This window comes from Cavia porcellus, unplaced genomic scaffold (genome assembly GCF_034190915.1).
Source record: "Cavia porcellus strain 051 isolate PalLab524CR breed Dunkin Hartley unplaced genomic scaffold, mCavPor4.1 scaffold_8, whole genome shotgun sequence".
NCBI lineage: Eukaryota > Metazoa > Chordata > Mammalia > Rodentia > Caviidae > Cavia > Cavia porcellus.
Genome location: NW_026947491.1, coordinates 91,862,319 through 91,882,054, shown reverse-complemented (window position 1 = coordinate 91,882,054; position 19,736 = coordinate 91,862,319). Strand labels below are relative to the sequence as shown.

Below are 19,736 nucleotides of genomic sequence, written 5' to 3'. Positions count from 1 at the left end.
CAATTAGATGTTGGATCTCCCCTAAATTAGGAGGTAAGACAGCAGGTTTTAATATGGACTATCCCGGATGACATTGTTGGAGCAACTACAGACTTGTTGGGCGTAGGCAGAAGAACACCACTGTTTTCAGGACGCACACGGGGTAAGAGGCTCGGTGTCTGCAGCCTACTTCAAATGGTTCAGGAAACAGGCGTGCGTGTGTGTGTGCGTGTGTGTGTGTGTGTGTGTGTGTGTAGAGGGAGAAAGATAAGGCCTAGCTAACTCAGGCAGGGCGGTCCTTTCAAAGGGCAGCCTCTCTAGAAAGGAAAAATTAAGTGATTTTTACTGTTGTATCTTCCGATTCCAGGCCATTCAGACAAAAATCAAGAGGAAAGAAAGCCGATGCAGCTCGGCTGCTGCGAAGGGGCAGAGTGGGCAGCAGTCTGTCCTTCCCGGTCCTCACACACTGCAGGGCTCCAGCGGTCTGCGTCTGCCATCTGCGGCTATAGTGAGAGGGGAAGGAAACTGCCAGCCTACTAGACGTCCAGCAGGAGTTCGTGTTCTCTAAAACCAAGAAGGAACTCTACAACAATGGAGGTTAAAAGCAGAATGTGTCCACCGAGAGACAAGAAAGCTGAGAGACAGAGGGTCCGGAGCGGGCTGGCAAAGACTGCACCGTTTGCAGGGATTTTATAGCCAAAACCATGAGGTGAGGCGGGTCCACGGTGGGGAAAATGAGAATTTGCAAGGTGGGCATGAGGTGGGACAGAGCTATGGTCAGCCAGTGAGATTATGAGTGTAATGGCCAAGTAAACTGATTGCACTGGGATCTAACAGGGAAGGGAGTCACACAGCAAGCGGAAGCAGGACCTCCCTACAGGGGTGATCTGAGGCTCCTCGGGCTTCCTCCAGGGGATCAAGGTGATACCTACTTAGAACATCAGCCCCTGACGCTTATCCTTAGGGTGTGGCTGGATTTGTTCTCTAGAGACCAGAGCCCAGTGGGAAGTGTTCGTTTCCCCCCATACTTGCAGGTACCTGGTCTTCTGCACTGGCTCCTTCCAGGGCCCAGCCCTGTCTAACTGCCTACAATATTTCTATCCAACTCAGGTGTCTATAACAGTGGGAACTTGACACAAAAGCAGACACACACACACACACACACACACACACACACACACACACACAGGCCAGCAGCCGTGGTGACTTCAGCTGACTTCCAGAGGCTGAGGCCTGGTCTTGGGGCTTACGCCATTCAGAGAGAGGGGGGATCTGCAAACTTCGCGGCCAGGGCGGCCAGGACAGAGGGCAGGAAAGCAGATCCCAGGAAGAAGGCGGGTGGCAGGCCACCTCACGCTCATCGCCCGCTTGCTGGGGCTTGAATTATCACCATTACTAAGGGACTGGCTCCAGGCGGGCTCATCAAGGTGCAGCCGCCTTACGCAAAAGCTTTAACTCTGTGACCCATGGTTCAAGGCACAAAACCCAAGGATCCTGCGGGTCTCATGTCCCTAACAAAACCCCTTATTAACTTCAAGAACAAAGATTTTTGCAAATACACCACCACTCTGGGAACATTCCTTTTAACACAGTGATAATGTTTAATAGTATTTTATTCAACCCACAAGACACACGGAACGTCATTACTCTGGGGTCTAATGAGACTCCAGCAAGTCAGAAGTTCTTCCATCAAAGACTTCAGAGGTAGACGCTACCTGGGAAGGCAGGACACGGGGTACGGAGTGGCGACAGAGGTAATTACACACGTGTCTGGACAGGGCAGTGTGTGACGCGCTGGGGAAGTCAAATAGGGGTATTTACGGTGACAGGAGGAAGCCTCGGAGGACTCCTTAATGGAGACCATGAAGGTGAACTTCTGAGAGAAAGCATGTCCTAGGGGTTTTGGGGTGCTATTTACTTATCAACCTGGAAGCCACCTTTGGGTGCCTTCTCACTTGTCTGTGAGTGCTGTCCATGCCCAGCAGCTGCAAAGCCGAGAGTGCCCGGTACAGTTCCTGTGCTCCCGTGCTCCCGCGTCCCTCTCGGGGGGTTTCTCATGTAAGAGTCACCGTGCCGACTTAAGCATGGGTGTCTGATTTACTTAACAGTGGCTTTCGGGTGCACCCATGTTCCCACAATGCCTGCAGTCTGCCCTGCTTCATGGCAGAGCAGCGCTCCTCGGTGAGCAGACACCGCGTTTCCTTCTCCCTCCTTCCCCGGGTGGACACCCAGGCTGCCTCCCAGACGGAGCCTTCGTGGGCTGTGCTGCCACAGACGTAAGGTGCATGGGTCACTCTACCACGGTGTCTTTAAGTCCTTTGGGAAGACACCTAGAGAGGGAGTAGCTGGGTCCAATGGCATTGCTAGCTTTAGTTTTTTGAGGACTTTCCATACTGGTCTTTGTGATGCTTTTACCAGCTTTCTTTTTTAACTTTCTTTTTTTTTTTTTTGGTACTGGGGATTGAACTCATGACCGCATGCTTGCAAGGCAGGTGCTTATGCCACTGAGCTAATGCCCTTAAAGTTTTAAATCTTTTGTTTAAAAAACATTTTTTATGAACTTTTCCTTAGTATTTCACCTTTGGAAAATGCCTTAAGAAATCAGACTTTTCTGTGACAGTTACAGCCTTGGTTTAATCATGGATTCATGCCAGGTGAGGTGGCACACACCTGCAATCCCAGCACTTGGGAGGCTGATGCAGGAGAATCACCACAAGTTCAAGGCCAGCCTGAACTACATAGCAACACCCTGACCACTATCACCCTCAAAAAAAAAAAAAAAAAAAGAAGAAGAAGAAATGAAAGTTGAACAGACTTCTAGCAAGGGCCTCAGTCAGAATCAGAATCTTTCCCCTCAGGGACTTCCCTGGTAACTCCTACTGACATCTTGCATAGAAGTGGTACCAAGCTTTTACAAACTCCTCCCCTCAAGGAACACCTCTCAGTGCATTCCATGAGACAGCATCACGCAGGCACAGACCGGGCAAAGACACTACAGGAACAGAAACCTGCAGAGCAGTGCCCTTGTGAACATACTTGAGGGGTCCCCCTAAATATCAGCCAAACCCAGAAACATCTAGACGAGATTACAGCCAGTGACGAAATTGAGTTTATCTTAGGACAGTGCTTGCAGAGATTGATTAAACAGATGACAGTCCATCAATGCGAATCACTGTATTAATAAACTAGGACAAAACCACATGAGAATCTCAGATGCAGTGCAAACACTAGACAAAACCTAATTTTTACCTTTCCATGGTAAAAATATTCACAAACTAGGATCAAAAGGAAACTTTCTCCAGCTAATAAAAGCCCATACCTGCCCTCATTCTCCTGGGGGTGGGTGCTAGGGGCTGAAACCACGGAACACTGTGGACAGATGTGAAAGGGGGCCTACCAGAGGACAGCAGCCTGGGCTGGCGGGAGGCTTCACACTGAGAACACAGTGCTCCCCAGAAGGTCCTGCGGACACAAGAGGAGCGCTAACCAAACCCCAGCAACCTTTCCCCCGACACCCATGAGCTGATTCTACACTATCCATGGCACCTAACGGCCCCGAATTGCCAAAGCCACTTGAAAAGAACACAGAGAAAGACCTGTGCTTTCTAATCCCAGAACTTACTACAAAGCAACGGTGATCAGAACAGCACAGAACTGGCATGTGGCCACTCACACGGACCCATGAAATGGAATTAATCCCTTAAGCTCATCTTGGGATGAAGATGCTAAGAACCCTGCCTGGGGAAAGAACCCAGACTCTAATCCCAGGGGGGCAGCACACAGAACCCATCTAGCTGCTAGCAGCTGCTGCCCAGTAACAAGTCTTCTCCCAGGACACCCCTGAAAGATGGGACTTCACTGATGGAACACAGATCACAGGCCACAGGGCAGGGAAGAGAGGGGCATTTGGGGGGGACGGTGGCATGCTCTGTGACCCGCCTCTGCACACATGTGTTACAAGTGAGAAAACTGACATCCAAAAAGTCAATCTTAGTTGCATGCTAATACAAAAAATAAAACTTTGAAAAAGTATCCCAATAGATATACCCACTGCCTAGGCAGCTGTTATAAAATTGTAAAAATGGGGCTGCAGGCGGGCTCTTACACATAGCTGAGGGTGTGAATTTAAGGACCACCCTGCTTAGACCCGGCCCCAGGTATGCACCGCACACAGGCAAATTCTACATTCAAACCTCTGTCAGACACAGCTGACACGATCTTGGGTTTCCTACATTACACTGAGACAAGCCCTTCCTTGTTGCCTTGAGTTACTAACTTGCCCTCATAAAACAAAGTCAGTGAGTTAAAAACCTCAGGAGCTAGGCAGGCATGCATTTCGGCAGCCAAGACCAGGATGAAGGCATGTCTCAGACAATGCACGCTGCATTACTGTGTACACAGTGGAATCCTATAGAATTCCAGGTATTTTTATTTGGAATCATTATATTGCTTATGCCTAAATTTAGAGACTTAAAATGTTTAATTTTCTGTGAGTCAGAGCTGGAGAATTTTGGAGCTTAAAGGTCTTAAACCTTTATTCGTTTACTTTATTTGGGGTTTTTATTTTCCTGTGAGCGCATGTTTACCGGGCAGGACGCTTACATCTGCCGTGGGGAGCAGGTGCGCACCCTTGACCCTTCTTCGCTCAGTCCCGTTCACCTCCCTCTCTTCACCGCTGGGTCCCCAGATCTCTTGAGGATCCAGCTTCCGTTTCCTGTTGGCTGCTTCCGAATTCTTCACACGTGGCGTTTCTGGTGCAGGAGCAGTTACGAGGCCTTTAAGCCTGTGCGCTTGGCTTCACTTAACACTCTGGCCGCGAGGTGCATCCACTGTCCACCTTAGGGTCCAGTGGAGTCTGTGTGGTTTTACATTTTGTTCAAAAGCTGAAGGTCCAATGGTCCTGAGTCTGTGCAGTGTCCTCCAGTTTACTGTCAGCTGTGACACGTCGGAAAAACGTGACTGGAGTTCAAGGAGGATCTGAGAGCCAGTGAGTCCTGAAGCAAAGCCAAGCACTTTCAAGAAATTCCAGTTTACGGCTAAGTACACAGGGCACTTTAGTAAACGTGAGAGAACTAATGCAGATTAATTACCTGGCTCGCGAGTGGATTTTGTTACTAGTCTAAACTTGCGTGAGGGAACATTAGTTAGCCATTATGTTTAAACTTCCCAACGTGATTCTGTTTTATTGTTTTGAGAAAATGGAAGGTTTTGCTTTTAAAAAGTTAAAATGGGCCAAGGATAAAGCTCAGCGGTACAAGCGCCTGCCTGGCAAGTGCAAGGTCCTGAGTGTGAGTCCCCATAACAAAAATAAAAGTTAAAATATTGGAACATAAAAAAAGGGTACATCCATTTCTCCAGCAGTGACTCAGTCTCCTTGACGGCACAGTAGCGCTCCGCGTGCACAGATACCTCGTGTCCCCCATCGGTGATGGCCTCACCAGCTGCTGCAATAGTCAGCATTCAGCACTGTCCTAACCCCAGCACTAGGAGGCTGAGGGCCTTCGGGGCAGCCCGAGGGCTCAAAGCTGCTCAGGGACAAGAAGCCCTCTGCAGCCAGCGAGCCCCTGCGCCTCCAGCAGCTCCTGACTCCGTGTCCCCCACCCCACGGCCGCCTCTCCTGTCACCCCTAGGTGCTTTCAAGCCTCTGAAATTTCATTTCCGTTCCTCTGTGCGCTCCTCGGGACCATCTTCCCTTTCAGACGTCCGAGGACAGGGCGGGGTCCAGCTGTCCCCAGAGGGGCCTCGTCTCCCCAGAAGTGGCTGAGCAGGCCACTTCCTGCAGGAGGAGCCCACTCTCCCACTGCTGGCCAAACCTCATTCTCCACAGCTGGAGGCAGGTTCACAGGTAAACAGGTTCACAGTGGCAGGCACTTCGGGCTTTCACGAATACTCAGCAGTTCTGCCTCTGCGGCGTATTCATGCACAGCCCCAGCACCACCAACATTACCTGCGGCGCTGAAGACAACCAGTGACTCTTCTTGGCTGGAATCCCACACTTGGGGGGCTGAGGCAGGAGGATCACCATGAGCTGGAGGCATCCTACACTGCAAAGGGAGACTCTGACGCAAAACAAAAACAAAAGCTCTGGCTGGAAAGTACAACGCCCGAGTGGGAGGCTACAAACGCCCTGTAAAAAGTCACCATCCTCCCAGCCTCACAACAAGGACTTTTTTTTGAGATTTCCCATTCATAGGATTTCTAAGGGTCACTGAAGCAAGAGGTATACAGAAGTTTCTTTTTTGGGGGGAGTGGTTTTGCTTGGTACCAGGGATCGAATTCACAACCTTGTGCTTGCCAGGCAGGCGCTGCGCTGCTGAGCTAAATCCCCTGTCTAGAAGTTTCTAAAGGGAGAAAACAGATTGCTGGATTTAAGAAAGGGAATCTTTCTGGGCAATGTGGAAAGAAAACCAGACAGGAGGGGCTCGCTGGGCTCACTCCAAACACTCTGGAGCCATGCACTTTCCCAAATAGGACCTCGGCCTCTGGACGGGACACCCTTGCCCAAGGGCTCGGTCTAGTGTGATGTACTGCACGGTCAACTACAGCACAGTACTCTGGTGGGAGAAGCCACAGGCGGCCACTAGGGACAAAATTCCTGCTGCTCAGAAACTGCAACCCTGTCATGTAGACTGGGTCTTTATGGACCAGGACAGTTTGTTGGGCAGAGGGGAAAAACACACGGGTATTCTAAGCAGGGCGGGGTAGTACAGGCTGTAATGTGAGCACTCTCGGAGGCTGAGGCTGGAGGACTACAGGGTCAAGCCCAGTCTGGGCAGCTAAGTTGACTTACAGAGACTCTCTAAATTAAAAACAAATTATAAAAGGACGAGGGGTGCTGGAGGCACAGCTCAGTGGAAAGGCCCTGCCTTAGTGCTAAGAATAAAAATAACAAGTGTACTCTAAACCTGAATGGAGTGAGAGGCTAGGGGGACAGTGCAAGAAAGGGCGGCTCGAGGGGAAACCTGAGGCTGCCAGAGGTCCTTTGCTCCCAGAGGAAAGTTCACAGGCGCAGCAGCTAATGGCTGGAGCGATTTGGAGTCGGTGGTGGTGCAGAAGGAGACGGCCCCAGTGGTGGTGCAGAAGGAAATGGCCCAGGTGGTGGTACAGAAGGAGACGGCCCCACGTGCACTCCCCTGTACCTGTGCCCTCCCCACATCAGCTCCTGATTCGCCTGCTTCTGCTGTGTGTGTGTTGGTTTTTTGAGATGGGTTCTTGCTATGCAGTTCAGCTGGCCTTAAACCCACAGCAACCTCCCTGCCTCGGCCTCCTGAGTGCTGGGATTACAGGTGTGTGCCAGGTTTCTGCCCCACTAAGGAACGTTACCACCAGTCCAGTTACTGTACCCTGAGCTGGCTGCCAGATGCGGGCTGCTCAGGCTCCCCCTCTCCCCTGGCCTCGGCCCTCGGTGGTTTCAGAGCTCACGGTACTTGCTCCCCAGTGCTGCTGCTGAGCAGCTTATGGCCAGGCCCCCGGTGCCTCCCTTTCTCCGGCTTCACTGGGCACACAGCTCCTGAGGACCGTGTGGTCCGTCCAGCACATCCCGACATCCAGAGACCCCACAGTTCCCAGTCAAGGTCTGAGCCATGCTCCGTGCTCCCCAGCAAATGTGCTCCGGTGTTGCACAACTGACCCATGTGGGATGGGGGTGCAGGGGGCTGCTGGCTGAATTCTAGTTCCTTCTGCTCGCTCTTCCTGGTTCTCACCGTGTACCCACAGGAATGTGACCCAGCCGTCCCTCCAGTAGCTAAGAGTCTGCTGTGAACCTGAGGCTGAGGCGGACCTGCTCAGGAGTGCGTGCCTGTGCTAAACAAAGCCTTGAAAGCGCTCCGGGGGACAGTGGCTGACCAGAGAGGCGGGGAGGAAGCCTCCGAGGGACCTCACACCTGCGGAGGAGCAGGGTTCCAGCTGCACATTTGAGAAGGTGAAGCAGCTCAGAACACCACTAAGGAAGGGAGCAGAGATGCCAAGGCAGTTGTGGCTACAGAGCGGTGTTGTTCCAAGAGGAACAGCCGAAACCTGGGGAAGGCGTAAGCTGATACAGGCCTCTTTCTGCCACACTGGGCGCTCGGCAAGCACGCAGGTCACTGAGCTCCCCACAGTGCTTTCCACTGCTGTGTCCGCCACGGGGTCCCAAATTCCACGTTAGTCCATAGGTTTCTGCCCAGTCACCCTGCAGGTTGCAACTTTATGGCCCTGCGGGACATTAACCCGTTGGAACTGACAAACAAAGCCAATTCAGCGTTTCTTTAATTATGTAACTGCTCCTGGGAGTGTCCTTCACACCAGCTCTACCCGCTTATCCGTCTTCCTTGTACTGCTGAGTTTGCTAAAGGAGTCAATTCTCACAAGGTCCCTTTAACGCCCTGCAAGCTCGGCAGCTGTGTCCATTCAGGCCCTTCTCTGCACCTTCCTTCCGACAGACACTTACTTATCAGGTAAACCTACAGGTAAGGAGGGGGAGACTCCAACATCCAGGGTGACAGTGACTGACAGCTGGACCCAAGGAACTGCTGTCTATCCGCACAGGAGAGCTGAGGGCAGAGCAAAGCACACTCACTAAGTACCGGCCACGTTCTCCAGGGGCACAGAGGAGGCGGACCACCCTGGCTGCAAACCTGAAACACGGCCGGCCGCAGGACTGAGGCGCCCAAGAGCTTTCCACAGCCACCGCTCGCGAGCGCGAAGTCCCCAGGAATGAAACTGCAAGCCATGGGCAGCGTTTCTGCTTACACTGCTCCACTTAAAGATAAAAGATGATAGGAGACAGGGAGACAGGTGTTTCTGCAAAAGGGAAGGGGCCCCGAGGAGGGGAGGGGGCACCGGGAGGGCAAGAGGAAGTAAAGAGTGAAGCCGGCTGCCTGTGCCGGCTCCCCACCGCGATGATGGGCTGCAAATGTGTACAAATGAAAACTTTTTAAAAAATACCTCGCTTACGTGGGCAAAAAGCAAGCGTCCTCTACAATTATTCAGCAAACCAAGCAGTGCAAACTGCTGTTTGCACATTCCTAGCCTGCAGTCAGATTTCAGTTTCCTCTTTCTGCCTCTGACCCACTTTATCAGACTCCACCCCAGGGCTGGGGACGAGCCTCTGCCCAGCAAAGCGAGGCACAGACTGACCCGGGCACTGGGTGATTCAGACCTGAGGCGGCCCAAGCGCACTTCCTGGTCCCGCACCCGGAAGCTGACGCAGCAGGCCAGGAGTGTCTGGGGCGCACAGTGGGACCCCTCGGCTCCCGAGGCCGCCGCGCTGCGGGGAGGAGGCGCCTCACCCCGAGGAGCTGCCCTGAGCCCCCGCGGACCAGCGCGAGGCGGGTGCGCGCACCGAGGGGCACGGCATTCCCGACCCCAGATCCACTGGGCCGGCGCCCGCAGGGCGATCTCAGCGCGGAATGCGGGCGCAGAGAGCACCCCAGCCCCTCCGCTGTGCCTGCGCAGCGTGACGCTGCATTTTCTCCGCCCGCAGCTCAGGGGCCGAGCGGCTACCTCTCCGCCGCGCGTCCCGCTGCCTGCCGGTCAGGTGAGATGCTCGGCAGCCGGGTCACTCTAAGACGTCCCTCAGCCTTCAGCAACTGGGGCTACACGGCAGGAGCCTCAGGTTAGACGCTGACTGCTCCCTCAGGAAATGACTTTCTCCTTGGCACACAGTCAGGCTCGTAGGCTTGGCCGGAATGTCCTTCCTGGCTTTTGCAGAAACACGCCAGGCACTGCCGCTTGGGGTGACCCGGTACTGTGTCATGGATCACCCTCCAGTCCTGTGATGGTGGGGATTTCGGTAACTCCCTTTGGTTGTTGGATTTCTTTTTTTATTCTTTGTCTTTTTTTGAGATAGGGTTTCACTATGCAGTTCAGCCTCTAACTCACTTTGTGGCCCAGGCAGCGATCCTCCTGCCTCAGCCTCCCAAGTGCTGAGATTACAGGCATGCAACACCACACAAACGATCTGTTTTCCACATACTTGTTTTTAGAATGGCCTTGTTAGGGCCTAAACCACCCCCTAGCCCAGCCACTTGGTTGACAATTACTTATATTTTTTAAAAAAGGAAACACACACACACACAAAACCTTCAGAAAACAAATTTCTTAAAATTTAAATTGTGAAAGATGATGTGTCCCAGCATCTCAGTAAATTTGGTATACAGCTTAATGGAGGTAACCTAGAAATAGCTTCTAGAATGTTTCTAGGTAACACAGAAAAAAGTCTGACATCAACGTGAATAGATATGGACTTATAGAAAAACGCCTAGATCAAAACATGCTTTCAGGGATTAGTATTTTTCAAGGATTCTAAATAGTAAAAAAGGACCTGGCATAGTTATGTTCACCTGTAGTCCTGGGCTACAGTTAGTTTAAGGCCAGCCTGAACTACATAGTGAGACTCCTGTCTCATTTTTAAAAAGGTTCAAAGCAAAGAAAGGTGAAACTTTTATGCTGTTAGAAATCAGTGTAGGGGGCTGGGGATTTAGCTCAGCGGCATAAGCACCTGCCTTGCAAGCAGGCGGTGAGGAGTTCCGATTCCCCGTACCGATAAAAATGAAAAAGACAAAAAAAAAAAAAAAAAAAAAAAAAAAAAGAAAAGAAAAAAGAAAAAGAAATCAGTGTAGGGAAGAAAAAGAAATCAGAGCAGTGGTTTCCTTGGAATGAGAACAAGAGATGGGGGTGCTTAGGAGACTGAAAATGCTTTTTCTACAACCTGGCTGCTTAGTTGCTTACTTTGTACAAATGATTCAAGTTATATCATAAGAGCAATAAAATGTTGGGGTTTTTTTTTTGAAGACAAGGTCTCACTCTGTAGTTAAGGCTATCTCTGAGCTCACTGTAGCCCAGACTGGCCTTGAATATTACGCAATCCTCCTGCCTCAGCCACCCTAATGGTGGGATTGCAGGTGTGCACCACCACACCTGGCAATAAAAAGTACTTTAAAAGCAAGTGTACTGAATGGATAAATAAAAACCTAGTGTCTATAGACAATGGAGTATTATTCAGCTTTAAAAGGAAATCCTGTCATGCACTAGCACACAGATGCAGCTTGAAGACCTTAGGATCAGCGCAAGAAGCCAGTCATAAAATGACAAATCCTAGACGGAGATCCAGCTCAAAGGCATCAGCACCTGTCTGGCAGGCACAAGGTTATGAGTTTGATTCCCTGTACCAAAAAAATAACAACAACAAAAAGACAAATTCTATGTGATCCCCCCTACATGAGGAATCTAAAGTGGGAAAATGCATACAAATAGAAAATGGGATGGTGGTTTCCAGAAGCTGAGGCCAGGAAGCAACAGGGCGGTGTCTACAGCCAGGGGGTTTCAGACATGCAGGGCAGAGGCTGCAGAAACCTGTTTCTTAACAATGTGGATCCACTTACACTGCTGGACAGTGGCTGAGGACGTTTTATTAGGTGATTTCACTCCATACAACAGGAAATGAATGCAGTTAAAACAAAACATGGTAAATAAATGGCAGTACATGAGTATTAGGAGAATCCTGAAGATGGTTCTGGAAAGGCCATCGCAGGCCACGCCTACTAAGGCCCCTGCCACACTGATGGAGCTTGGCCACTGGCCACAAAGCGCCACCGGACCTCGACTATGTCCTCTACCAGTCTTTGCCAGCCTCCCTTCCCCAACTGCAGCAGGAGATGCACCCTCCCTACCCCCAGGGTGGTCTCCCCAGCTGCTGTCCCAGCAAGAATGTGGGATCCGTGTTGAAACACCCGGGCCAAACCCCACCCATGTTGGCGGCTGCCTTCTGGTCCTCTCAGTCCTTCGGCATGGCGGCCTTGGAGACACAACCTATGCCTCTGAACGCCACAGATGCGACAGCGGTTAACAATGCCAGCAATTTGGCAAAGCGCTTCGGTTGTTGTTGGGTTTTCATTTTTAAGACAGGCCATCCCTATGTAGCCTGGGCTGGCCTCAAACTCGGCCTCCTGCCTCGGCCTCCTGCGTGCTAGGATTACAGGCCTGCATCCAGCGAGGCACTTTTCTTGTGTTTCCAACCTACTAAAATCGTGAAGGAGGCTGCATCCCGACGATGATCACCTGTGCTCTTAAGTCAAACCGTCCCTGCTTATATGCCAGCTCTAGGGATACCTGACTGTGGCTTCGGGCACGCCTCCCACCCCGAGCTTGCCTCCGTTTCCTCCTCTGTGAAATGGGGATCACGGGGCCGCCTTGTCTCCGAACGTCGCTGACGATCGACCCAGGAGGCCCATGCGCGGGGCCCGCAACAGCCCACCCGCGAGTGCGTGGGACCCGAGCCCCGCCGGGCCGCAGAGGACGCGAGCAGCTTTGGAGTGCAGGGTCGGGGCCCGCAGGCCGGGGTACGCGCGACACCCACCCCACAGGGCCCCCGGGCGACCCCGCCGCGTCCACTCCCCCCACCCCTCCCTCGCGGCCTCCGCGACTCGGGGTCTGCGGCGCACACCCGCGTGTGAGGCGGGTCCCCAGGGCTCCGAGGCCGAGGACGTGGGCGCTCGTCCCGCCCGCGGTCGTACCTGGCCTGTAGCGCCGCCCTGGGCCAAAGGCCACCCCGACTTCCTGGCACTCCGCACAGCGCATGCGCCCATGAGGGCCTCTGGGAACCCGCCGGAGGACGGCCGCGGAACTGAAGGAACGGCGCCAGCGCCCCCGTCCGGCCGCGAGAGGAAGAGCGCGGTGGGCGTGGCCTGCGGTGGGCGTGGCCTGTGGTGGGCGGGGCGCGCGGTACTGGCCCGAATGCTCTATAAATTGGTGAATCAAAAAAAAAAAAAATTTAAAATATTCGCAGATCCTAGTACTGCGGGAGGCTGCGTGTCGCAAGTTTGAGACCAGCCTGGTCAATGTAGCTACTAAGCCACACCCTGTCTCAAAATTCAGTTTTAAAGGGGAGAGGATATCACTCAGCCCGATGGCCCCCGAGCCAACCCTTCACACTGGAAAAGTAGTCATCCAAAATTTACTGTGCTGTTTGCCAAGTCCAGTTGTTCTTCCCCGTGTGCGTGGCTTTTCCACCTCCCCTCAGTACTTGCACTGTCCACTGTATGTGGCCTCCTCACCACCACCATCACCCCATTGCCCCATAGACCAAGTGGGCCATGGCTAGTCTGGGCTTCTAAACTAGACTTGTTAGAGCAGTGTGAGCTCACAGTAACAAGACCATCCTATTCACCCGGAGCCCTGGTCGCCCCACCTGACACCCCCTTCCATCCTCTCTTGATCCCCAGAGCCAGCTGATCCACTCCTCAGCTTCTGACCTCCTCTGAGCCAGAAGTGTGAGCCCAGCAGCCAGGCCAGCACCGTCCTGGACAGAACCTCTGCTCCCAGTCAGTGCTTGGACCTCCAGGAGTTCAGCATAGTGGAAAGAGGAGGAGAAAGGCAGAAACCTCATTTTCATAACCATCAGTAAAATAATTCTCCTAGTAGACTATGCTCTACCCTGATTTGCTGTTTGTTGTAGTCAGGAGTTACAAAGAGAACATAACTTATAGTATTATTTTATAATGGTCGCCCAAAGAGTCAAATACAAAAAGAAAGAGTGCAGGAAATCTATCCACACACTAAGGCCCAAAGAATCCAGCCGAGGGCCTCAATCCCACGGCAATGTCCTGCAGGAGTCCAGCAGGAGGCCCGGAGCCTGGGAGAATGTCTCATGTGAGTCTGTTTCACAGATCTGCACTGGAAAGGCCCAAATCTCAGCTGTGGAAGCTAACGTCTGCACCAGTGGGGTGAAGGAGCTGTGCCAGCAGCTGAGAGTCTGCACCGGAGCCAGGGCTCCCCCAAAATGTACCACGGCCATTCTCAGCAATGAGGTCCCGAGCTCCTTTGATAATAACAACTGAGCTCATATCGGGAAGCCAGGGTGACAAGCTTCTCCTGGAGACTGAGCAGCACACAACTTCCCCTCCGGAGCCAGGAAGCAATGCTCAAAGTAAGACCAGAGCTCCCCCAAAGTGAACCACACCCACTCTCAGCGACAACAAGGTCCCGAGCTCCTCTACCAGGGACGGCCAAGTTCTTATCAGGCAAGGAGCTCGAAAAGCTCCTCCAGGAGAACCGGTGGCATCAGGAGGACCAAACACACTACCTCTTCCTCTCCAGGTCTCTTTTTATCTTGGCAGCAATCCTCAGGTGGGCCATCCACACTCAGCACCACGCTGACTCAGTTCGGCTAGTGTTTAAATTGTCCATGAGTTATTAATCCACATTATTCTATTGTTGAATATTAGGATTTTTTCTTCTCTCTTTTGGGCTTTTTGAGACAGAGTTTCACTGTGCAGTTAAGGCTGGTTTTGAACTCACGGTGTAGCCCAGGGATCCTCCTGTTTCAGCCTCCTGCGTGCTGGGATTACGGGTGTGCACCACCTCCCCCAGCATCAGTGCACAGTTTGAGGCTCTCTTCATGTGCTACCAAAAGCTCTTGCAGGATGCTGACCCACGTATGCTCCCACTAGTGTCGGATATCGAGGAGGATTTTTCGTGCCTTCAGTAGTGGCTCTGAAGCAGCCCAGCGCTGTCCCCCGTCCCCCACTGCACCGGGCATCCAGGCCTGGCCTCCGTCTGCTGGGGTTTCGAGGGTCTCGCCCACGCTCTGCGTTCATGGACGCCCAGCGGCTGAGAGTCTCTGGTCCCCCGTGTGCAGTGAGGAGGTGGCCTTTTCTTTTGGTTAGAACTTCTCCGCAAGCTAAAGCCGTGCTTTCCTGCAGCATCCTGGGAGACGCTCAAATGCTCTTGAAAACCACTGGGTGTTTATTTAGCTAAATAAAAAAGAAAATAAAAGCTTTTCCCCCAAGTCCATTTTATTTCAAGGAGAAAAATTTAAAAAAAGACTAAAGCAAAATTTCAAAATGTCAATCTGGGCAGCAGTGGTCCACACATTACACATTGTCACCCCCACATCAGTCAGCAGAGCACAGGACACCTGCATTCAACTGTCCAAACAATGCCAGCACAGATCTTTCCCTTCAGTGAACTCAAAGAAACCAGTAGGACTATCTGGACTAGTTTTTTATGTACATACACCCATGTGCAGCTTCCAACACTAGTGAGACAATACGATTTTACACCTGTGTGTCTTATTTATTTCACTAATGAGTGTAGTCTCAAGATGTATCCATTTACCTATAAAATCCTCCAGTTTATCCTTCTTTATGGCTGAGTTGTACTCCATTGTATAAAATACCACATCTTTTTTATCTATTCCTCAGTAGATGGGCATTTAGGTTGTTTCCAAGATCTGGCTATTACAAATTGTGCTGCTATAAACATGGGTGCACATATATTGCTGTGGTGAGATGTCTAGTCCCAGTTTTTTTGAGGAATCTCCACACTGATTTCCATAGTGTCTGCACCAGTGTGCACTCCCACCAGCAGTGGAGAAGGGTTCCTTTTCCCTGCGGCCCCTCCAGCATTTGTTATTGCTTGACTTGTTGATGACAGCCATGCTTTCTGAGTGAGGTGAAATCTCAGTCTGTTTTAATTTACATCTCTTGAATGACCAGTGATGTTGGACATTTTTTCACATATTTATTTGCTGTTTGTATTTCCTCATCTGACATGTGTCTGTTCATCTCAGACGCCCATTTTTAGATTGAGTCTTTAAATCTGAGAGGGATGCTTTTTTTGAGTTCTCTATGTGTAATCCTTTGTGTGAGGAACAGCTGGCAAACGTTTTCTCCCACATTATGGGCTGTCCCTTCACTCCATGGTGGTTTCTCTTGCTTTGATAGAGCTTGTTAGAGGGTGAGATCCCAGTTGTTGATTCTTTGTGCTAGTTTCTGTGAAGTCAGGGTTTGTTCATAAAGTCTGCCTGCACCAGTGTCTTCAAGAGTTTTACCTGCTCTCTTTTCCAGCAGATTTAATGTTCTTGTTTTAATAGTAAGATCTTTGATCCATTCTGATTTTTGCTTAGTGCATGGTGAAAGATATGGGTCCAGTTTTAATCTTTAGCCTGTGTGGAGCCAGTTTATCCGGCACCATTTATTGAAGAGGCTGTCTTTCTTCCAATGAATCTGTTTGGCACCTTTGTCAAAGATAAGGTGGCTTAGTGTACGTGCAGTTGTTTCTGCATCTTCTAATCTGTTACACTGGTCTTCAGGTCTGGTGTTTGTTTGTTTTGCTTTGCTTTTTTGGCTAGTACCATACTGCTTTTATCACAATAGTTTTTTTTTTTTTTTTTTTTAAATTTTATTTAAGGAGAAAAGAAAAAAAAAGCAGGGAAAGGGTACAAGTTATACAGATTTACAGAAAAAAAATGAACAGTAGGAAATCACTAGTTAATGGATTACATATTGTCATCTCAGAAATAATTGTTCAAGTCACAAAATTAGAGCTTGTAAAGTGGACATTCCATCAATGATACTGCAAACAGTTCTGTTCATTGATCCAACAAAACTCTGTGATATCATTTTCTATCTTATACACTTAAATATACATGCAGTTATATAGTTTGGAGCACCTTCCTTTCCTCTCTTTTGTACCATGACTATTACACATTTTGGGTTTCATTGCTCCCACGGTTCTTATTACTTTTTTGGAAGAGAGTAAAACCAAATGTGACATAACAGAACAGAATCGGTCAAGTCAAAAGGGTGGACATAATAGATAATGTAAAAACATAATACAAGGTGATCAACAATGGTTACCATAATGCCTCCCGCTATCTCTAATAGAATTGCCTATATCATTAGTTATAATACAATTAAACAAAACAGTAAAGAACAAAACCGACAAAACCAAAACATTGGAGACATTGTAGGTCTTCAAAAGTAGACAAAAGTCAACAAGAATGGGCGTCATAATGAATCTCATTATCTTCATAGCTGATGCCTAAACTTTCGAACCTGATACTATCCAGCAAAACTGAATAGGGGAACATCAGTTAAAAACCAGATGGTGAGAGTAATACAGGGCTTTAAATCAAGGTAATGAAAAGTCAAAGTGGGTTACTATAATATATCCTGCTATTTTTTTCCCTTTGATTAAAAGGATAAAGATAAAAAAGTAAATAATGGAGTGGAGATTGAGATAAAAGAGGGCATAACAACGAAACAGCACAGATCAAAACATAACCATTTAAGCAGAATAGTGTTTCACCACCAGATAATCCTAACCTAAAAGTAGTTAGCATTAAGTATATCAAAACAATGTAAAACCATTCAAGAGAATGACAGCATTACAGAGTATTTAGAATCGACTAACAAAATGAACAATGGTTTCTGTATAATCTCCTTGTCTTTAAAAGGTTTTTGCTTATACTATCGTACATAATAAAATCCAATAAGATACAGCCTATTTAGACCATTGGAGACAGAAGGACAAAAGCTAGATGAGACTTCAAAACAAGATGATACTAAATCTGTATTACCTATTAAGATGTCATTTTCTCCAAAATAGCTGTTCCTATCATCCAATCTTCTCTGCCTCATTTCTGTTAAGCTCTTTTTCTGTCCGTAGCTGTCAGTTTGTCTTCTTCACTTTGTTCTCTGCTCCATTCGTTGTGGCCTCTCTGCCATTATTTCTGGATTCTTTGTATTTTTCTTTTTTTAGAATATCCTGCAATACTCTCTGTAGAGTTGAATTGGTGGTTGCAAATTCCCCCAGTTCCTCTTTATCCTGGAAGCACCTTGTTTTTCCATCAATTTCCAGGGACAGTTGTGCAGGATATCTCAATCTTGGCTGGAGATTATTATCTTTCAATGCTTGAATTATTTCCCCCCACGCTCTTCGTGATTTGATGGTTTGTGCAGAGAAATCTGCTGTAATTCTGATGGGTGTTCCCTTGTAGGTGGTCTGTTTCTTGTCTCTTACAGCTTTTAATATTCTGTTCTTGTATTGAATTTCTGGAATTTTTATTATTATATGCCTGGGTGTTGCTCTGTTTGGGTTGTAGGTAGCTGGGGTCCTGTATGCCTCATACATCTGAGTATCTTTACCTTTTGCTAAATTAGGAAAATTCTCCTGGATTATTTCTGTGAGTAGCTTTTGTAGTTCACTTGTTTGTGTCCCTACTTCTTCTTTTATGTTCTTAATCCTTAAGTTATGGATCCTCTTATCATCTTCTTGTCTTTGTATTATTGCTGTTTGTTTCTTTGTTATTTTTAAGAAGTTTTTCATTTCATTCTCCCATATTACAAGTCTGCCCTCCAGTTCAGATAGTCTGTCCTTGGTTTCTTTCAAGCTGTTATGCCAGTCTTCTATAGACTTCTTAGTATCTTGGTAGTCCCTTTGAACCTGCTTCACGTATTCTATGCTTTCTCTGTTTTCTCCATCAAACAATTCTCCCCTTTTTTTCTGTTCTTCCATTCCACCACCTGTTTTTTCTTGGGTGGTGCTTAGCATTTCTCTAACTATTCTGCATACTTCTAGCTTCAGGTCGTTGATAACTTCATTCCTGAATTGGTCTATGAGGCTCTCTATATGGTGCCTTATGTGTATTGGTGCGGTGTCTGCTATTGCCTGTTTCTCAGAATTGGGGGCCGAGGAGCCTTTCTTGTTGCTGCCTTTTCCCATGCTGCCTCTTCTTCTCTGTTCCTTATATATGCAAGCTTATATAAGAGGCCCAGCTTCTCTCCCAGTCAGCCACAGCCTGATCGAATTGCGCCAGTTAGGTGTTCCCGCTCACCGCTGCGCACCAGGGAGTTACGGACCAGGCAGCCTACGCGTCTCCCCTCCCGGCCACTGTCAGGCTCTGGGATCTGGGTTGGGACAGTCTACCAGGTCCGCCGGCAGCGTCACGCAGGCCAGGCACTTTTCACCAATCCCACCCGAGAGGGGGATGTGTGGCTGGAGTTGCCACCGTGCCCTGCTCCCGCAGGACTGCCCGGGCCCAGAAAGTCCTCTGCTGGAGTCAAACTGTGGTAGAGTGTCAGTTTCTCTCACTCACCTCACCACAAGTCAGTGCACACCTCCCTGCCGTTCGCAGATTGCCGTTCTCAGAGCTTCCGCGCGTCTCTCTCCTTGCTGAGCCGCTGTAGAGGCAGCCAGCCGCCGGGCGGCGGGAAACCCAAATCGCGGCTTACAATGGCGCGGTTCCAGCCTCCACACCAAGGCTTTTCTGTTCCTGTTTTAGCATCAGGACTGCATTCCAAGTTGGCTTCTCTCAGCCCAGTTCGTTCCTGAGTCAGCAGAGCATATCTCCACTGACTTATGTCTCCTTAGTCCGCACCATTCCTGGCTTCTGAGCCGAGTCTTTCAGAGAGCCTCCGGTAGTTGCTGTTATCTGTCCGCCATGTTCTCCCGGAAGTCACCTATCACAATAGTTTTATAGGTTAATTTCAAGTCAGGGATTGTGATGTCTCCTGTCTTGCCCTTGTTGCCCAGGATTGCCTTTGCTATTCTAGGTCTCTTCTGGTTCAGATGAATTTTAGGCTTGTTTTCTCTAATTCTGTGAGATACAGTATTGGAATTTTGATTGGGATTGCATCGAATCTGTGTGACAGTTTTGGAAGTGTGGCCATTTTCACTGTATTGGTTCTTCCTACTCAGGAGCACAGGATCGCTCTCCATTTTCTGTAGGGAGCCACAGAGATGACTCTGCTTGAACAAAGAGCAACCATCTCCATTTTGGATAAACCTGGCCCTGTCTCCGTGTACTGCTATGTACAGAGCTGGCCGGGCTGTTTCTTGGTCCCTTCACTGGCTTTAAGAAGTGTAAACTGGGCTGGCTGCGGAGCTGATGTGTCATCTCTGCAGCAAGGGACAGGTCAGTGTCACTCCAACCAGTGACTCCTCCAATCCGTGGCTGAGCTGGGAGGGATGGAGAGCCATGTTGCACCTGTTGG

General features: G+C 49.6%; 1 protein-coding gene and 1 long non-coding RNA gene across 3 annotated transcripts in view; one reads left to right on the top strand and one right to left on the bottom strand.

The window, feature by feature from the left end:
- Positions 1-12,620, bottom strand: part of Txnrd1 (thioredoxin reductase 1) — a 76,422-nt gene extending 63,802 nt beyond the window's left edge. Inside the window, exon 1 of one of the 2 annotated variants that reach the window (XM_013156059.2) lies at positions 12,474-12,620. Coding sequence is in view for 1 of the 2 variants with exons in the window: in XM_003461740.5 (XP_003461788.2) it covers positions 12,474-12,545 (72 nt within the window). In the remaining variant the exon portion in view is untranslated. The remainder of the gene's footprint in view (positions 1-12,473) is intronic. The other variant, XM_003461740.5, reaches the window with a different exon arrangement.
- On the top strand, positions 7,807-10,571 carry LOC106028389 (uncharacterized). Its single transcript, XR_001202001.3, has 2 exons — positions 7,807-8,426; positions 8,560-10,571. It is a non-coding gene; the product is annotated as an uncharacterized LOC106028389 (long non-coding RNA).
- Positions 12,621-19,736: the final 7,116 nt, after the last annotated feature.